Source organism: Alosa sapidissima, chromosome 16 (genome assembly GCF_018492685.1).
Source record: "Alosa sapidissima isolate fAloSap1 chromosome 16, fAloSap1.pri, whole genome shotgun sequence".
In the NCBI taxonomy this organism is placed as follows: domain Eukaryota; kingdom Metazoa; phylum Chordata; class Actinopteri; order Clupeiformes; family Clupeidae; genus Alosa; species Alosa sapidissima.
The window spans coordinates 20,649,803-20,670,246 of NC_055972.1; the positions used below are offsets into that span (position 1 = coordinate 20,649,803).

A 20,444-nucleotide genomic window follows, 5' to 3' on the forward strand; every position below is an offset into this window, starting at 1 on the left:
TTACACACAGACTGATATATTTCAAATGTTTATTTCTTTTAATTTTGATGATAACTGACAACTAATGAAAATCCCAAATTCAGTATCTCAGAAAAATAGAATATTACTTAATACCAATACAAAAAAAGTTTAATGTTGGCCAACTGAAAAGTATGAACATGAAAAATATGAGCATGTACAGCACTCAATACTTAGTTGGGGCTCCTTTTGCCTGAATTACTGCAGCAATGCGGCATGGCATGGAGTCGATCAGTCTGTGGCACTGCTCAGGTGTTATGAGAGCCCAGGTTGCTCTGATAGTGGCCTTCAGCTCTTCTGCATTGTTGGGTCTGGCAATCGCATCTTCCTCTTCACAATAGGCCTACCCATAGATTTTCTATGGAGTTAAGGTCAGAGGAGTTTGCTGGCCAATTAAGAACAGAGATACATGGTCCTTAAACCAGGTACTAGTAGCTTTGGCACTGTGTGCAGGTGCCAAGTCCTGTTGGAAAATTAAATCGGTATCTCCATTAAGTTGGTCAGCAGCAGGAAGCATAAAGTGCTCTAAAACTTCCTGGAAGACGGCTGCGTTGACCTTGGACCTCAGAAAACACAGTGGACCAACACCAGCAGATGACACGGCACCCCAAACCATCACTGACTGGAAACTTTACACTGGACTTCAAGCAATGTGGATTCAGTACCTCTCCTCTTTTCCTCCAGACTCTGAGACCTTGATTTCCAAAGGAAATGCAAAATTGACTTTCATCAGAGAACATAACTTCAGACCACTCAGCAGCAGTCCAGTCCTTTTTGTCTAGCCCAGGCGAGACGCTTCTGACGCTGTCGCTTGTTCAAGAGTGGCTTGACACAAGTAATGCGACAGCTGAAACCCATGTCTTGCATACGTCTGTGCGTGGTGGTTCTTGAAGCACTGACTCCAGCTGCAGTCCACTACTTTGTGAATCTCCCCCACATTTTTGAATGGGTTTTGTTTCACAATCCTCTCCAGGGTGCAGTTATCCCTATTCCTTGTACACTTTTTTTCTACCACATCTTTTCCTTCCCTTCGCCTCTCTATTAATGTGCTTGGACACAGAGCTCTGTGAACAGCCAGACTCTTTAGCAATGACCTTTTGTGTCTTGCCCTCCTTGTGCAAGGTGCCAGTGGTCGTCTTTTGGACAACTGTCAAGTCTGCAGTCTTCCCCATGATTAGCCCATTTCACAAGATGGGGCCGCTGTGTAAATCAACTTACTGTGGAAGAGCACTGTCCCATAGACAGCAAAAGAAAAGTCCACAGGAAAGACAGAAACAGGAAGACGTTTTACCCTGCCAATTAAGGTATCATTAACATCAATGAGGCCGGACACCTGGACACTGTGAAATTGGTCTATTGTGTAGCCTACAGAACTAGACTGAGAGACCATTTAAAGGCCTTTGCAGGTGTTTTGAGTTAATTATCTGATTAGAGCGTGGCACCAGGTGTCTTCAATATTGAACCTTTTCACTATTCTAATTTTCTGAGATACTGAATTTGGGGTTTTCATTAGTTTTCAGTTATAATCATCAAAATTAAAATAAATAAACACTTGAAATATATCAGTCTGTGTGGAATGAATGTATATACAAGTTTCACTTTTTAAACGGAATTACTGAAATAAATCAATTTTTTGATGATATTCTAATTATATGACCAGCACCTATCTACTACATAAAACAGCCAAATGGATGTTGAATCATTTCAAGTACTGTAAACACAGTGCAAAGACAAGCACAGTAAAGTAGTGTTTATCTTTTAAAAAATAGTCTACCTTTTATAGAATGTTAATTTTGCACAGTTATGCAATGCATTTCAATTTAATGGTCCACGACTTGAACATTTAGTTTTAGCCCGCGGCCCTCCACCGACTAATTTTCGGGCCTTGACAGGGAAGAATTTTGGCACCCCTGATTTAGGCTAATAAATGTGTATTTTAAAAGTGGTTCCGTTCTCGTCGTAATTTCCAATGACAACTTGCAGAGTAGTGTATTATGTCTATGAGTATAGTAGTCTAATATGTCCCTTTGCCTTCCCGTAGTATTTGCAACATCGTAGGCCAATGACAAATCAGATGGGCGGGGTCTGTTAACGCGGGGAATCTCCTGCATGGTTTCCTGTGGGAAATGTATGCACAATTTATTTAGAAGTCTTTTAAAATTAAACAGTTCATTTGGATATTTTGACGCGTCCTTGGCTACCTAACTGCACGATTTATATAAACATCCCAGAAATGGCAGGGGTTATCCGGAGGCTTGACGAAGTGGTTGTGAATCGTATTGCAGCTGGGGAAGTTATTCAAAGGCCTGCAAACGCGATTAAAGAAATGATTGAGAACTGGTAAGTTGGCTTTCATTATTTTAGCAACAGTAGTATGGGATAGTTGGTCAGGTTTTCATTCAATCATCGCTTGACAGTTACATTAACGTTAGCGTAGCAGCTACTGCTAATGTGTCATTATTAGTAGGAAGCTAACGTTGGCGATAATATTAGCAAGCATACCTACCGAGTTCGTTTTGTGTCAGGGTGGTGTCCGCACTAAAGCGTTAAATCAATTAATTTGTGTGCAGTTTCTCATTACATTGGTCTTATTCCCAAAATGTCTTTTATGAAGTTTGGATGCAAAGTCTACAAACATCCAGGTGACCGTAAAAGAGGGAGGGCTGAAGTTGATCCAGATACAGGATAACGGCACGGGCATCCGAGTAAGATTGGTCTTTCGATATTTGTCAGAAATGTGGGATCAATCCCCTTTTGAGTGCGTCCAATTCACTATTGATTTGTGTAATTATCTGCAGAAAGAGGACATGGAAATTGTTTGCGAGCGCTTCACAACGAGTAAACTACAGACATTCGAGGACCTGTCTACTATAGCAACCTACGGTTTCAGAGGAGAGGTTTGTGAATCTCCTATTAGACACGTGATAGCTTATATGCGGGTGAATAACAATGTCATACACGTGCAACAGTTTTCATTTCACTTTGCCTTTTGCTTGTCTCAATGCATCTTTGGTTTTGCAGGCACTTGCCAGCATAAGCCATGTGGCACATGTCACAATAACAACCAAAACAGCAGATGCAAAATGTGCCTACAGGTAGGTCCCTGCTCATACGGATACTGTTGGGAGTAGGTAGACAACACAGTATAACTAAGTACTTTATTAAAGATATCGGCATATATGCTAAATAAAATAGACAATAACAATAAAAGAATGGAGGCCAGAGAAGTAAAAAGTAATATACAGCAACTGATCTGATCAGATTTTAGATGTTTAAAGATTTGACATGCATCACTAGGGTAATTAATCTCATGTTGTGATTCACAGAGCCAGCTATAGTGATGGGAAGCCGAAAGCCCCACCAAAACCCTGCGCTGGCAACCAGGGCACTCAGATTTCGGTGAGTCACTCTACTCTCTTGGGGCTCTTGACACAGAAGAGTCACTCCACAAGTGTCTGCCGGAGCAGTGCAGGCTGGCAGTGTGTCGGGCATGCTCTAGTGATGACAGATCGGGAATGCTACTACTAAAATGAGCGTTTGATAGACATGCCTGTTTCACTTTTAGATTTAGTAATGTCACAACAATTCTGAGATTGTCCCTGAGAGGAAAGCAGCTCTGTGTTGGTTTAGCCCTTGCTAAAACCAACATTGCTTTGCCATTGCTTTGTTTGTAGATCGGGAATGCTACTACTAAAATGAGCGTTTGATAGACATGCCTGTTTCACTTTTAGATTTAGTAATGTCACAACAATTCTGAGATTGTCCCGGAGAGGAAAGCAGCTCTGTGTTGGTTTAGCCCTTGCTAAAACCAACATGGCTTTGTTTGTAGTTAGTGGCTAACCCTGAGTGGTAATGAAAAGAAGGGGAAACAGAAGCGATTTCTGCACTTCCTAAGGAATGCTCTTCCTACAGGTGGAGGACCTCTTCTATAACATTACCACCAGGAGGAAAGCTCTGAAGAACCCTAGTGAGGAGTACTCCAGGATTGTGGAGGTGGTTAGTAGGTGTGTGTGTGTGTGTTAGTGTGTGCATGAAAAAAATGTGTCAAAGGACCTCTGTGTGTATGTCCGTCAGTTCTCTGTCAACACAACTTGCATCATTTCACAGGTATGCCATCCACAATTCTGGCAAGAGTTTCACTGTTAAAAAGGTATGATCCCCCCTGCTTCACTGTTTTTTATTTTTTCTGTATCTATTTTCCATTATGTTCAGTTTGCCTAGGCCCTTAAATATGTCATAATTTCCCTCACCCATATATATGATCTCTTTACACTGGGTTGACAGCAAGGTGAGATGGTGGCTGATGTCAAGACTCTACCCAATGCCACCATACTGGACAATATTCGGGTGATATTTGGTGTGAATGTGAGCAGGTAGGTAGATAGATACTCTCTGTTTTTATTTTTTTTTTCTGTTTTACTTCAACCAGGACATACCATTTCTACTCTCGTAATTAGACAAGATTAAACAAATACAGTCAACTGAACTGAAGGATTGATGTGTCTGTTCATTTACAGAGCCCTAGAAGCAGGGGTATTAGTTGTTATATCTGCAGCACATCCCTGTTGAAAACAAATTTCTTTACAGATGGAAAAAAAGAAGCTAAAGTTTGTACTTTATCCACAGGGAGCTGATAGAGATTGGTTGTGAGGATCAGAAGTTGGCTTTTAAGTTGAATGGCTATATCTCCAATGCCAACTACTCAGTGAAGAAGTGCATTCTCATCCTCTTCATCAATCGTACGTATTCACCTCACAATCTACTTCTGCCTTCCTGACTTAACCCGTTTCACTATGAACAGCTGTGTTAAATGATTGACTTTTTGTGGATTTTAAGATCGCTTGGTGGAGTCAAGTGCCCTGAAGAAGGCCATTGAGACGGTTTATACTGCTTACCTGCCTAAGAACACCCACCCTTTTCTTTATCTCAGGTATTTACTGGCCACACACACACACAGAGAGAGACACACACACAGAGAGACACACACACACACACACACACACACTTGATTTGCAAGAGTGCTGCTGGTGATCTGTTTGTGTCATGTAGTCATATAGACAAACCATTTGGGTTGGATTCCTGTCCCTCTCCTAGCTTAGAGATCGCCCCCCACAACATTGACGTGAACGTCCACCCCACCAAACACGAGGTGCACTTCCTGCATGAAGACTGCATCATAGAGAGCATCCAGAAGCACGTTGAGAGTAAACTACTGGGCTCCAATACCTCTCGCACCTACTTTACACAGGTACTCGGCTTTCTCCACACTAAGCAAGCTGACTGAAGCGTATCGTGGAGAAATATGCACTTTTCTTGTAGAAGAACGTTATTGTGAAACTACGTTATTGTATTTTATTGTTAAAAACGAGGAGGTAAGTGGTTGGATGTTTGGTGCTTGACCGACAGTGGTATTTGACTGCTCCTGTCCTTCCGCTCTCCACAGACACTGCTTCCTGGTCTGCCCGCCTCCACCAGCGACCTCAAGCCGCCCGGCTCCTCCTCCGAGGCCAGTGAGCGGGTTTACGCCCACCAGCTGGTCCGCACCGACTCCAAGACCCAGAAGTTGGATGCCTTCTTGCAGCCTGTCGCCAAGCTTCCTCCTGTCGCCTCTTCCTCCTCTTCCTCATCTTCGATGTTGTTGTCTTCCGGCGCTGGGCTGAGCGGTGTCCCCTCGGCTGCATGTGCCTCTTCAGAGCTGCAGGACGAGGAGATGCTGGATGCTCTGGAGGAGCTGGACCCTAAAGAGAGCATGGAGACCAGCAACGCTGATGCTGATGCTGATGCTGATGCTGATGCTGATGCTGCACCCAGGTCAGTGCAGTGTTTGAGTAGTGACGTGGGCTATACTACGAATCTCGAGTAGTGGGTTAGCGAGGTATGTTGCGCTCAAAGCCAGGGAATTCTGTGACACGAAAGTGGCTCTGTTATAGCGTCGCTGTATCACCATGGTGTCTTATGCTGCCAACCAAACCTGGTCGGGAGCAGGTTATGTGCAAAGTTATAGCTCAAATCGTGTAAAACTACCGCCCACTGACCAATCAGTTATCTTGAAAAACAAAGTTATCTCACGTGTAGGATTCTGTCATATGTCTTACAGGTGGAGCTCCGCCTCTACACACTTCACTATGGACGTGCATGCCATACAACATCTGATGACGATTGATTTTTTTTGATGTTATAGGCAGACACTAAAAATGACCGCAGTGTATTGTAGACTACGCTATCGCTCATAAAGCGCAAATAATCATTTTTAATATAGGCGGTCTTGTGCGTCTCCACATTTCACGATTGGCCAACATCATCCCAACACCAAGAACGCGCACAGATCAGATCTGAGCTGAAAGCCTAGTTTGACAAATATATCACATAACTGCTATCGTAGTATCACTTAACTTATATCCCTGAGTCAAGGCTTTGTGTAGCCTCGATATGTCTAAATAGTCTATTATGTCTAACGTGCTTCGTAGTATACCCCATTGAAGACTTGACCTGAGAGTGATTACCTAATAAAATAATCTTAAAATTAAACTCCTGCATTTGTAGGATACAATCCTATGCGTTTGTAGGATGGAGCTCTTTTATGTGTCTAATATGTATCTGTGCCCCTCAGGAAAAGGCCTCGAGTGAACCCAGGACAGGAGGAGCTTACTGCAGGTGCCACCCCCAAGAGATGCGTCATCAAGCTGGCAAGTGTGCGAGAGCTCCGAGAGGAGATTACAGAGAAGAATCACAAAGGTACCATATACAGTACACACACACACACAAACACACACACACACACACCCACACACCACACACAAACACACCCACACACACGGGGAGTGGGGAGCTTTAAGAGGTCACAGATCATTCTTGGAGAAGTGTCAGAGCTGTAAAGCACATAACATATTTCTCTAATAATAGATAGCTGTTTTGTTCCTACCTTAGGCTTGATGTGATCTGATCTGTCTGTGTGTACTGTTACAGGTCTTCAGGAGATGCTGCAAAATCTCACCTTTGTGGGCTGTGCAAGCCCCCGGTGGAGTGTGGTCCAGCATCACACTAAACTCTACCTACTCAATACCACCAAGCTGAGGTGAAATCAAACGCCAAATCAAACCTTTCTGACCCATGCTGAACTGTGACCATTTCAGCTTGTTTAACATTTTATTAATGTGGTCTGTCTTGATTTGTTTCTGTTGCAGCCAAGAGCTTTTCTATCAGATTCTGATCTATGACTTTGGCAACTTTGGAGTTTTGAGATTATCGGTAAGTGTTGATTTCCTGTTGGTAAAACTCAGTAAAAAAGTGGGGCTGTGTTCCTACCCTAACACAAAAAGTTGCTAGAGGGCCGCTCAGACAATGGCAGAAGTGCCGTTCGTCATGTTATAAGGTTATGTGCCATCAAAATGATTTTGGAAACGTTATGTTAAGGCAAAAAAAAAACTCTTAAGGGTGCCTTTAAGGAATAATGAGACTGAGAGGGAAGAGTGGGAGAATAGCTGTCTTTTACTAACTTCACTACTGGAGTAGCTCTACCTCTTTGGACCAGAGCCATAAGAGAAACATGACTTTCTACATGGATCTTTACCAGTTTATAACTTTGTATAGTATTAGCTTAGCACCTATGCTATTTACAAAAATAAACCTTAGGTTCAAGACGTGAGTGACTTTGCGAATTCAAACGACTTACAATTCATTTTCTCCGAGACTGGTTAGGGTCAGAAAAATGGGCGTCTCCTTGCTTAATTTGCTCTTCTTTAGCTTTACAACAGGATATATCAGGTATAAAGCTGAATTCAATGCCTAATATATTCAAATAGAGAAGGAGAATACTATTAATACAATGATTTAAGCTTATCCCGAGAACAAACAACATTTGACAGAAGTCCTTTCAGACATATTTGTGAGTATGTAATTGTTGAAACCTTTGCCGTCATCATCATTGCTGTTTTTTTAGAGCCCTGCTCCTCTTTATGAGCTGGCCATGCTGGCCCTGAACTCCGAGGAGAGTGGTTGGTCAGAGGAAGATGGGCCCAAGGAGGGCCTGGCCGAGTTCATCGTAGACTTCCTGCAGAAGAAGGCCGATATGCTGGAGGACTACTTCTCCCTGGAGATAGATCAGGTGAGGCATCAGCTGCACCTCACAGTACTCCCTGTCGTAATTACATTGTAGTAATTTATATAATTTATAATCCTACAATGATAGGATTAAAATGACAGCTGTGTGTGTGTGTGTGTGTGTGTGTGTGTGTGTGTGTGTGTGTGTGTGTGTGTGTGCGCGCACACAGGAGGGAAACCTCACTGGACTGCCTTTGCTGCTGGATAACTATGTCCCTGCAATGGAGGGCCTCCCCATGTTCATCCTGCGCTTAGCAACAGAGGTAAGATAAAACCAACAAAATCACCTCCACACAGATGCATTTATGTCTTATAGAACATTATTACTATACTGTATCTACATACATGAGCTGCTTGTAATGATCTGTAAACACATGACAGTGAAGGTATGGAGTTCCAGTGCGGTCACTGTATAATGCTGTGTGTGCACAGGTGAACTGGGACAGTGAGAAGGAATGTTTCCGTGACTTCAGCCGAGAGTGCAGTCAGTTTTACTCCATCAGGAAGGAGTACACGCTGGACACTGAGACGCAGTCACAGGTGAGTTTCCAACAGAGCAAGAGAGAGAGAGAGGTTGCACTCGTTTCTGCACTAGCGTTGACTAAAGAAATGATGTATTTGAGTGTGATTTGAGTTGGAGCTTCAGGTTGTAACAGAAGCAAAAGCAGTGGAGAAATGCCTTGAGAAGCTAAAAATGTTCTCAAGCCTCATAACACTTGGAGTTGCGACAGCCTGCAGTGATCTGGGTTTGGCTTCACATGCCAGTGAATGATTTCTAAGCTTACCTAGCCTGCGTGAATCCAGACCAACCTGCTGGCACATTTGAATGTCACCTGCAGGTCCGTCTGGCGACCTTCACATTCATGCCAAAAGAATCTGAATCACCAAAAATCCAGGATCCAAAACACAACAGCTTATCTGAGGGTGGGGCGAGCATAGCAACCACTGCATTGTTTTTGTGATGTCACATTGTGACTCACCCTGACGGACAGAGCCGTATGGCTCTGCTGACGGAGCTTTGTGACTGACACCTGGTGTTGAGACGGTGGCATGACTGACGTGAATTTCCTCCGGCAGGACGAAGAAGAGGGAGCGTCTGAGGGCGTCATACCCTCGTGGCGCTGGCAGGTGGAGCACCTGCTTTTCAAAGGCTTCAGGACGCTCTTCAGTCCTCCTACACACTACAGTGAAGATGGCAGTGTGCTGCAGATTGCCAACCTGCCCGACCTCTACAAGGTGTTTGAGAGGTGCTGAGCTCCTACCCACACGTATACTGTAGTCTGTGGTGTAATGTATCTATATTAGATAGAGCACTACAATCTGTATTGGTGGTAATTGGTTGCCTACTCTAAATACAGAAAAGACTTGTCTTGAATCCTGGACATTGTGGAATGTTATTTTTGTTTGAATTGTGCTTTTGACAATGTTAGAGCAATATATACATATTTCTATTTTCTAAATAAAACCTAAACCATTTGTTCACATCTGATGTTTTATGTTTATAGTTCAATTTTGGGAACATGAATACATTTACTATGACTAATGTGTAATATCCAATCTGATGATGTTGACAGTCACATATTACATACTGCCAATTTCTTGAAATCTGTTAAATGTATGCACTTTGAATAATTTAATACTTTCATTTGGACGGACATTTCACATGTGGAAGACACTGGGTAAGAGCAATTTCATTAGAGAACCACCATAACATCTGAAGGGGAAAATTGGATTAAAACTACTAATAGTACCAATGATATTGAAAGCTGTTGAACTTTGTCAGCGAGTAAAGACCCAGATTAGAGCCTACAGGCCTTCCAACTATATAATTCAGGCACTATGCAGGGCTTAAAGCAAAGAACATTTCTGAGCCTGAAGTTAGCAAACATTTCTGAAGATGTCATAGTCCTATAGGCATACTGACTATTTTCAAATCTTCAACAGCCTAGCCCATGCCTGAATTTAGGCACAGTGCCTGAAAACATTAAGCCCTGACTATGGCTTCAGTCATCCAGGGCAGTATGTGCCTTTTACATTAGGTATAATGGCTCTTGCAGTTCACTGATAGTCTTGTAAAACCTGGATGATAATTTTTTGCTGATACTTGTGTCAACTCTGACATCACATTTTCAAGACAGTTAACTCCCATGTCTGAACAAAAGCACTCTGGCCAAAATGACATATTTTGCTTGCTGTTACTCTCTCAAAACACTTATAACATGCAGCAAAAGCACATTTTGCCTTCTAACAACACATGCTGTTGTCAAATCACAGTGTGATTTCAATCAATCACTACATACTGGACAACAAAATGCAAAATATAGTTCTCAAAATGAGCATTTTTGCTATGTTTGTTCCATTTCTTTATCATTTTTCTGGTATCAGAAAAAAAATAAAAGACTAAATGTACTGAATAAAAAATAATTGTATTCATTCCTCCCAAGATCTGTCATTGACATGTAAGACTTACAGTAAGCACCTAGACCTACAGTACAGGAAACACCTTTTGTACTGTTTTCTTTACCAAATTACAGTACTTTCTCTAAATATGCCTTAGATCCATACTTGTAAATAGCAACACAGAACAGACATGGTATTTGTTATGGATAATGAATGATTGCTGACTGAAGAATTGTGCAAAGGAGTTTCACACACACGTATCAGAGATTCAGACTTATGCAAGGAGTCTCTACCACCTGTGAAAAGATGTTTTCCTTTTGTTTAGCACAGGGAAAACCAAAAGAGTTTGGAGTCTTTGAATGACATCTGCATTTATCCCAATCCGTGAATTAGTGAAACACACTCAGCACACAGTGAACACAGTGAGGTGAAGCACACACTAATCCTGACGCAGTGAACTGCCTGCTACAGCGGCGCTCGGGGAGCAGTGAGGGGTTAGGTGCCTTGCTCAATGGCACTTCAGCTGTTCCTACTGGTCGGGGTTCGAACCGGCAACCCTCCGGTTACAAGTCCGAAGCCCTAATCAGTAGGCCACGGCTGCCCCAAAACATGTGAACACATTCGGAAGAGATGACTTCTGCTGTGCAGAGGTGTTCATGAAGACCCTCTGTGACAATACAGTATGATGGAGCATGACAAGTGTGTCAGACACCTCACCTATTATGACAAATACAAATGTTTCCAATACTATCAATGAAAACTCAAATCCAACGTACAAGCTTTCTCATTTACACATTTATTTCCAAGAAATATTTTAAATATTTAGTTTTTTTTGTTTTTTGAAAAAAAAAGAAAAGAAAAAGAAAAATAAAAGATCCTTGTTGAAAATGCAGCAGACAATTAGTTTCAAATGTTTTCTCAGGAAAACCAGAACTACACCCCTCATGTAAATACACCATTTTGTACCGGTTACAATAATCATAATTCTTATTTTTCCCCTGTGTAGTGTTACGACACATGCCCTCGGTTTGCAGGGTAAAAAGGCACTTTGCTGTGTAAGGGGCTATAGGACAGGTTTATGAGCAGTGTGTGTGTGTGTGTGTGTGTTTCTGTGTGTGTAGATGGTTCCACAGTTTCAAAGCGCTGTTATACTCACTCATGCAACACAAAAAAAAAGACCAAAAAGATGCAGCACCCAACCAGAGTTTGAATAACATCATCATGTACAAAGCTTTGGAAAAAGAAAAACAATGAATAAACTGAACATTCCTCAGGTTTAGAAGAAAAAAACAAAACAAAAAAAAAATATCAATCACTTCTCAAACAATGGTCTGAAGCTCCGTTTTGGAGACAACCACAGTGGAGGCTGGTGTCCCTCCTGACAGTGCTATCAGGTTTTGCGGGGACTGTTTTTGGTTTTCCTACATGTCTAACAGTCTGTAGAGGGTTGTTGGGTGGGGGAGGTGGGAGGGGACTCTCTGTTTTATGAACTGTTTTGGGGTGTGGACAGGAGAGACCATTGACTGTTCTTTAGGGTTCGGTGGGGGTTGATGGATGGTTGGCGTAGTGTGTGTGTGTGTGTGTGTGTGCGCGCATGTGTCTGTGGCAGCTCTCCCTCACTGCTGAGACAGCAGGGCATTGCGATTGGCCTTCATCTTCTCCAGCCGTTTCACCAGGTGGTTATTTGTCATCTCCATCTCTTCTATCTTATCCAGCGCTGTGCGCAACTAGCACCCCAAAGAGACAAGGTGGGAAAGAGAACAAACACAAACTCCATTACATCAGAGACTGTCAACATGAAGCAAATTACAGAGTGGATGTCTACTTTAACTAGGTATTTTATGACGGGAAACGATTATTTTGTTTCACAAATAAATATTTCAGACATAAGGAACTGGTTTTAGGACCCAAATGTCTATTTTTTATCTGGAGCCAGTGCAAGCACTTAGGTCATAGTGACCGCTCTGGTTTCACCCTTTGTTAATGGAATGGAGTCTATTTGTACAATGACATATGTATGACCGAGCCTTTAGGACTAGGCTTTTAGTTTGTGCTGATTGCAGGTTACATACTCTGGGGAATGTCACTTTACTGGTGCTATTCTGTAGACAGACTGGGTGTGGGGTTATATTGTGTGATTAACTGTGCCTGCCGGCCTGCCTGACTGCGTTAGGGTGTGTTCATCGTCTACGTAAGCAACGCGGACAGAGTTGACGATGCAAGACTCACGCATGATTCACAGTGCCTTCTCATAGTCCACGCAAACCATGCGGACAATGTGCTCCCATCGGAAATGTATGAAATGACACTAAATTGGACAACTCATTTTGCTATGCAAGTACACGGCAAATCCTCTTTGCGTAGCTGGGTGTGGCTTGCGTAGACTACGAATCAGACCTTAAAGTGCAACTCTCGCCAAAATGCAACCTAGGGTCTTTTTGTGAATGTGCCCGAGTCAAACTTGGGCAAGATGGCGGCAAGCGGAAAAAACAACTGCTTAAGTTCTCAATGCTCGAGTTCATGTGTAGAGATCCTGGCGATACTTCAATGATAATGCGATCATAGTATGCCATAGCCCCTAGCACTCCCATTCGTAAGGCCATTTGACCCAGAAAAAAACCCCAATACGTTTAATCTTAAAAGTGGCACTTCTGTCCAAATTATGCTTTTCAACGGAAGTTTGACTCGAGTACATTCGGGTACAAAAAGACCCTAGGTTGCATTTTGGCGAGTTCCGCTTTCAGAGGGTGACTTCAGCTGCCCACCTCTCTCTGAAGTTTCCTCTTCTCAGCCTTCAGCTCATCCTCAACCTTCTCAGAGTTGTCCGCTGCTGACTTGTACCTCGACACCTGTCCTTCAAGTCTACTGATCTGTAGGGGAAGATGGACAAACATGACAGACAGTGTAAGAGAGCAGTGTGTCTGGCAAATGGGAGTAGCCCCAGACACATGAGCAGTGGGGTGGGAGAGGAAGAGGCTTTCATCACTTACATTCTGTTCCATTGTGCCCATTTCCTGTTCTGCTTTCGACAGCTTGAACTTGAATTCGCTGATCTGTCTGTTGGCATCTCCTGTGCACACACACACACACACACACACACACACACACACACCATTAAGATTCAACATTGAAAATGGGAATAGGACCAATGTGAATTAATTGATTGATTGAACTTGGAGAGTGTGCTGTTAAAACCTTCATGTGTGTATGTGAGTAAGAAGGTGTGTGTGTGTGTGTGTGTGTGTGTGTGAAGAGACGTACTCTGAAACTCTATAAAGTGCAGGTCAGTGCCATTCTCCATCCTCTCTCCGTCCGTGAACACACTTTCCATCTTAGAGTGCTTCTGTTTCTCCTCTTCCAGCTGCATCTTCAATTTACGAATCTGAGAGAAAAAAAGACTTACTGAGAATCATGATACATGAACCTGGACATCTACCTGACCATCTCTCATTGTGGTCATGGTTATTAGTTCAGATCTCGAGGTAAACTGGTCTCTAGTCATTTCAGCAGTAGATTTTAAGAATATTGCATGGTGGACATCTGGCAGACAGATGGACGGACATGAGGATCTCACCTGTGCTAAGAGTTCATCCTTTTCGTCCGCAAGCTTCCGTAACCTGACATCTGGAGAGGAGGTTTACACACATGAGTGTCAGACCGCAGTCATCTAATAAGTTGCATACATGCTATCTACTACACTGCTATCTACACGGTCACAAGCACAGCTGTACCTTTGGTAGTTAATCACAAACATTGAGTAACACAAGGAGAGAAGAACAGAGGGGAAGCCAGAGAAACTAAACTAGGCCCATTCTACGGTAATTAATGACAAAAAACATTCAAATTAAAAGCTGTTAACTGCTAAATATAATTAAGACTCTGTGTGTGTGTGTGTGTGTGTGTATTTGTTTGTTTGTTTGTTTAACACTGCTCTTACCAAGAGGCCCCTCTCCAGCGGACTCCAGCACCTGCGCTGCCTCCTGCGTCACCACGGTGATGCCCGAGGGGGGCAGCTCGTGGTCTACATCACCGTTGGGCATGCCCTCTGGGATGATGACCAGCCCATGTTTCTGTGTGGGTCACAAGCGATAGGAAAGATAACGATGAGGTGCACTGCAGAGACCACTAACGAACAACCTCTGTTATTACTCACTAGGGCCTACTGTATCATTCTTGACAATTATTTCCAGCAGCACTGAAATACCATTACAATATGACCTATACGATAATAATATGGCGGAAAGGAAGAAAGGTGTAATTTAAATGTTAGGGCAATAAATCAAAGGAAAAGAAAAACATTGAATACAGAACAGGCAATCAGTCTCTGATGTCCCTCACGGCTTGCTGTACTGTAAGTAGCTGTGTGAGGGTGTCCTACTGTAAGCTAGAACGTCTGGGCAGGCGTGGCACTGCTGGGGTGACCTACCTCTCCTGATTTGGACTTCCCCTTGAGGTCAGCCAGCTCATCTCTGAGCTCGTCCCTCTCAGTCCTAATGCAATCAAAGTACTCTTTCTGTCTCTCTAAGGCCTGTCCACGCACGGCACACACGCAAACAGACGAGAGAGAGAGAGAGAGAGAGAGAGAGATGGACACAGAAGGAAAAACAAAGGAGAAGTTGGAAGGACAGAAGTATACAAGATCACGTATATATGCACAGGCAGGCAGGTGCACGCACTACTAGTAAACAAACACACACACACACACACACACACACACACACACACACACACACACACACACACACACACACACACACAAAGTGGGAAACTCATGCTCTGACAGGCAACATGCTGGTTGAAAAGAGAGCAATGACGAGCAGGTCGACACATTTCCACATCGCACCTACGACAGATCCCCCCAGTCCCACCTTTCTAAAGGGGAGGACACATGCGGTCTGACAAACCAATACTCTATCAGACTCCAAATTCCAAATACTCCCCAGAAGCAGTGTTCCTAGATGTGTGGATTATCTGTCAATTTTACATGCTCTTGACCGTACAGTATCAGTTTCCCCCCCAAAAACAATTAATATGCCTCAGGTTACCCAAAGCAGGATCACATTAACAAGCTGAATCAATTAAGTGAGAGATGACCTACCGAAATAATTAAGTAAAGTCCAGTGACTGAGGTTCACTTGTTATAGTTATATATTGACTATACTTTCTTGCAGTGGAAGTGTTTCCATTAAAGTAATGCATAACTACAAAACAACTTCAAACTTATTCTATAGAATATACTGTTATATACCTCAATATCAATATTATTGTTATGGTATATAAAAATAACCTTCTTCACAAGTCTGATCAGTGTTTATATGCTATGACCATGTCCTTGTTATGTTAAAAATGAAATGTTATGAAAATGGTCAGCCCGTTGCTTTAGAGTGTACACCACTAGGGTGCAGCAGTGTGTCAAAACGTCCTGCCGTCTCCACACCTCATGAGCGAACTAACTCTTCCTGGTCCTGTAGACCACAAATTATACATCAAACCTGATCTGAGGCGTTACATCAAGCTTAGTTCCAAACCACCAAGATTAAAAGGTGTTTTAAGTGCGTGTTCATTTAGATTACTTTTTTAGATTACTTTTGAAACGAGTGTAAATCGTTCATTTAATTAACTGTTCATAAGTGATAAGAAGACATGCGTGTTATCAAATTACATTGACATTCATAATAACCATGAGATGGGGATGCCTCCAACTGCAAGCTAACGTCTATGATATCTCTCAGGCCGTCACAGGAGCCAACAGACTGCCGTTATACACCTGTACATTAGTTCAATTCACGTGGCCAAAAAAAGTCACACTTTTCATTTATTAAAATGCTTTTGAGATTTTCATTTGTTGAACTGAAATATTTTGAGAATGCCACATATTTACATTTACTGTTAGTAAACTAAATATAAAACAAAGAAAAATACCCCTCTTCCAATCAGCAACATACAGCCTAAAGGCCATGTTATGGGGGGCCGCCTTTAAAAAGCCTTTTGTGGCTCAAAGGCTTGACCCCTCACAACCAGGACGGACAGTGTTTAACGACAGTCTATGGGTCTCCATGGCTCTACAGGTAGCTCTACAACCTCCTACCCCAATCTTTTTGTCCTTCCAGTTAATGGTCTCCTGCAGATCAAACACCTCGCGGGTGAGCGTATCTAACTTTTGCTGCATTCGCTGGTTGTCCTGCAGCGGCCAGGATGGCGAGATGGACAGAGGAGGCGCAGGGCGGCGCCATCCGAGAGGATGGACAGATAGAAAAGACAATGAAGGAGTGATGAATGGCAGGAAAAAGTACAGAGGGCCTGATGCTGAAATGAGACTGATCGATCAGAGACAGGAGAGCGGGATATGAGAGAGAGAGAGAAGAGAGAGAGAGAGAGAGAGAGAGAGAGAGAGAGAGAGAGAGAGAGAGAGAGAGAGAGAGAGAGAGAGAGAGAGAGAGAGAGAGAGAGAGAGAGAGACATACAGACATGAGGTGCCAGATGGACAGAGAAAGAGAAAGAAGAGGAAAATACAGATAAGGGGAGTGTGTGTGTGTGTGTGTGTGTGTGTGTGTGTGTGTGTGTGTGTGTATGTTGACAGAAGCTGTGTCCATCACTGCAGAACAGCTGCTCATGTGCACTCTGTGAGCTTTTCCTTCGCTGGGAGGGAGGTGAGAAGGGTTTGGGAATTTGTGTGTGTGTGTGTGTGTGTGTGTGTCTCACCTCTATGAGCTCGTCTCTCTGGCGAATGCCCTCCTTCAACTCCTCCTGCTTGTGCTGCAGCACCGACACCGTGTGCTTCTGTCTCTCTAACTCCTGAGAGAGGGATGAAGAGAGAGAGAGAGAGAGAGAGAGAGAGAGGGACGGCGAGAGAGAGAGAGGGAGGAATGACAGGGAAAGGAAGGGAGAGATCATTACAAAGACATAACGCAACTTTCCAGAGAGGTTATTGCTTTTCTTGAAGTCCTCTGTGAAATGCGCAATATTCACATAGTCCTCTGCACAAGGCTGCGCAAATCCCCATCTTCTCTCTGACTGTAACTTTCTACTAAGCTTCAGCATAATATGAGAAAGGGGGCAAGTCCTGTGGGGTGGACTACATCAGGCCTCAAAATCAAAAGCATCTCATGTGCTGTCCATGTTTTAACTGGGCTAGCAAATAACAATGTGCTTTTCTTTGGTGCCTTTTTTGGGAAAAGTCCTCGAGGTTTGCAAGGTTCTCCAGCGTTGTGGAAAGGCACTGAACGCATCTGCTTTTACACAGAGAGAGCCAGCAGCAGGGACTTCATGTGTTCCTTTCAATTTGAAACACCTGGGAGTGTACGTCAGAGAGAGAGAGTAAAATGGGTCTCATTAAAGCTAAGGGCTGAGAAGGGAATCTAAGTGACAGGGCACTCTTTGGGATTCAAAGGCTGCAGAAGGGTTTAGGCGATGACTGACAAGTTAACTAGGGTTATTAAATACAAACGCCTGACCTGGAAATCCAACCCAGCTGTCACCTCCTGACCTCCCTCCCATGTTTAAACAAGTTACTGGAACAACTTTTCTTTACAAATGTGTGCATGCAGAACAGTGTGTTACCTGTGTGCCTGGATGCCGTGTGTGTGTGTGCGTGAGTGTGTGTGTGTGTGTGTGTGTGTGTACACATGTGGGTACCTTGGACTTGTCGTCCATCTCTCGTCTCATTTCTGACGTCTGCTCCTCCATCTCCTCTATGACGTCCTTGAGCGTGTCCACCTGGTAGATCAGGTTGGCTTTGTCGTTGTCTAGCTGAGCGTTGGACACCATAGCTTTCTTATACTTCTCTTCCACCTCTGTTAGAGACTCCTACCAGGAACCAAGCACACAAGCACACACACACACACACACACACACACACACAAACAACCAATCATCCACAGTATAGTGTGGATATTGAGAACCTTACTTGACTAAGATGCTCTGCTCAAGTTTCTCCTAGTTTAATTTGGCCAAACAATGACAAAAGCTGCCTCAGTGATGGGAACTATTAAAGGACACACTATCACAATGGGACACTTATATATAGCTGTTTTGAGTGCATCAAAGCCACACTTATGAAATCACTTATTTTTTCCCCTTTGCTTTACTTTTTAAAAGATTCTTATCATAGCCTTGGGCGGTGGTGGCTAAGGAGCTGGGCTAGCATAGCCTCAAAAGTTGTGGGTTCAATTCCCGGCTTCGACCGTTGAGCAAAGCACTTAACCCCAAGTTGCTCCAGGGACATTGGCCCTTGTAACATAATTGCCATATGTCGTTTTGAATAAAAGTGTCTGGTAAATTAATAAGTATAATGTAAATGTCTTTACTTGGTCTCATTCTGGAATTTCTTGCTTATCCTGCATCATTTAGAATTATGCTTGCTGCGTTCCATTGCTCATGACCTTAAGTATGGATTACTAGTAGCCATACTACTTCTACAACTACACATTCTATTGTTACAGGTGATTCTACTTCTACTACTACAATTAGTACAACTACTGCTATAAATATGTGTATGTAGCACAGAGTGTTCATTTCATTTCTAAAAGAGAGAGAAAAAACATGATAGGCTAGAAAAGCCATGTACGTGTACCCACTAGATGTTTGTCCATCTCAGATGCAGCTCAATATAAATGCAGTTTTGGGTCATGCATCCAAACCCAATCCAATTGATGCAGTGCATTCAGTACTAATGAATGAAAATCGGATTAGAACATGGCTTAAAGGTCTTGAGATGGACACACTCCTGAAGGAAAACAACTCATACACCATTTCCTATTAGTGCTACTTAGATCTTCTTCTTTTTAGTATCATCATTTATTTTTCTGTACAGATGCCAGAGGGCTGTCAACTAAACCCAGGTGAAAGCCATGCCAACAGTAAAGTGAGTTAGTTAAGACTTCCCACACATTCCCCTCTCCCCACTCCAGTGGACAGGCCTCTCCTGTCCCAGAGAGGCTGAGGGGGGCAGAGGGGAAAGTTCAGAGGTCAGTGTGGAAAACAGGATATGAAGTGTCCTCCAGCAGAGGTTGTGACAGTTGAGGCCAGTCCTGCACACCAGCTGATAAAACTTACCTGTGTATAGGTCCATGGTGAACCCACCCAAACACACACATGTGCGCGTACACACACGCACTCACACACACGCACTCACACACACACACCACACACCTTTTCATGAGAGGCTCTACATGCAGCCTACTGTGATTTTTAACGTCATGCAACAACAGAAGAGGAGGGTGGACCCAATGCTAAGGGTTGGTGGGGGGTGAGGAAGGATCAAAGGCCACACAGAGAAGGAAGAGAAGGCATGCAGTGCACTCAGGCCCCTCTACCTTCAGCTCCTTAAGCCCCTGCATGTAGCGCCCCTCTACATCCTGAATCTGGTCCTTTAAATCATACAGATCCTGTGGAGCAAACGGGAGGAATGGGATGAGTGAACCAGAGGGAGAGGAGGAGGAGGGATGGAGAGGGAGGGAGGGAGGGAAGGATTGAGAGAGAGAGTCAGACAGGGAGGGAGGGAGGGAGAATCGAGCACTGATGTGGACTGCGGATAGGAGTCGGGATGTCATCGCCACACAACACTGGCACTTGCTGGCAAACGGAGACAGAGGGGTTTACACTTTACATCTTCCCAGCATTCTCAGACAGTGAATGTGCACATGTACATTTCTACACAGGCATTCACAGAGACAGCTATTAGCGTCACAGACACATTTAGAACACAGGCATTCACACAGACAGCGACTGCCTCACATAGTATGTGCATCTCAATGAAACAGCCATGAAGACAAAACACAGACGAGAACATCTTTATCCCAAGCATTCAAGACACCAACAGAAACAGCAGTTAGTTAGCGGCTCTGTGAACATTGTGTGTCCACTGGCGACCACAGACAGAGAACAAAAAGTTGTGGGTCACAGGGACGTATTCTCTTCAGAGTTCC

At 43.5% G+C, this 20,444-nt stretch overlaps 2 protein-coding genes across 16 annotated transcripts in view; one reads left to right on the plus strand and one right to left on the minus strand.

Moving 5' to 3' along the window:
• The first annotated feature begins 2,053 nt into the window (after positions 1-2,053).
• Positions 2,054-9,602, plus strand: mlh1 (mutL homolog 1, colon cancer, nonpolyposis type 2 (E. coli)). Its single transcript, XM_042066313.1, has 19 exons — positions 2,054-2,358; positions 2,633-2,723; positions 2,817-2,915; positions 3,040-3,113; positions 3,345-3,417; positions 3,931-4,022; positions 4,126-4,168; positions 4,303-4,391; positions 4,645-4,757; positions 4,855-4,948; positions 5,113-5,266; positions 5,462-5,829; positions 6,629-6,753; positions 6,985-7,093; positions 7,203-7,266; positions 7,958-8,122; positions 8,289-8,381; positions 8,551-8,658; positions 9,196-9,602. The coding sequence occupies exons 1-19, from the start codon at positions 2,252-2,254 to the stop codon at positions 9,370-9,372; spliced, it is 2,238 nt and encodes a 745-aa protein (XP_041922247.1). The 5' UTR covers positions 2,054-2,251; the 3' UTR covers positions 9,373-9,602.
• Positions 9,603-11,640: 2,038 nt separating this feature from the next.
• lrrfip2 (leucine rich repeat (in FLII) interacting protein 2) overlaps positions 11,641-20,444 on the minus strand; it is a 33,457-nt gene continuing 24,653 nt past the window's right edge. For 6 of the 15 annotated variants that reach the window (XM_042066296.1, XM_042066298.1, XM_042066300.1 and 3 more), the window contains 11 exons: positions 19,833-19,904; positions 18,154-18,324; positions 17,221-17,313; positions 16,607-16,699; positions 14,945-15,046; positions 14,456-14,588; positions 14,093-14,142; positions 13,780-13,900; positions 13,509-13,588; positions 13,284-13,388; positions 11,641-12,245 (listed from right to left, as the gene is read on the minus strand). In XM_042066296.1, the coding sequence (XP_041922230.1) occupies positions 12,135-12,245; positions 13,284-13,388; positions 13,509-13,588; positions 13,780-13,900; positions 14,093-14,142; positions 14,456-14,588; positions 14,945-15,046; positions 16,607-16,699; positions 17,221-17,313; positions 18,154-18,324; positions 19,833-19,904 (1,131 nt within the window). In that variant the 3' untranslated portion in view covers positions 11,641-12,134. The remainder of the gene's footprint in view (positions 12,246-13,283; positions 13,389-13,508; positions 13,589-13,779; positions 13,901-14,092; positions 14,143-14,455; positions 14,589-14,944; positions 15,047-16,606; positions 16,700-17,220; positions 17,314-18,153; positions 18,325-19,832; positions 19,905-20,444) is intronic. The other 9 variants (XM_042066299.1, XM_042066307.1, XM_042066301.1 and 6 more) reach the window with 5 other exon arrangements.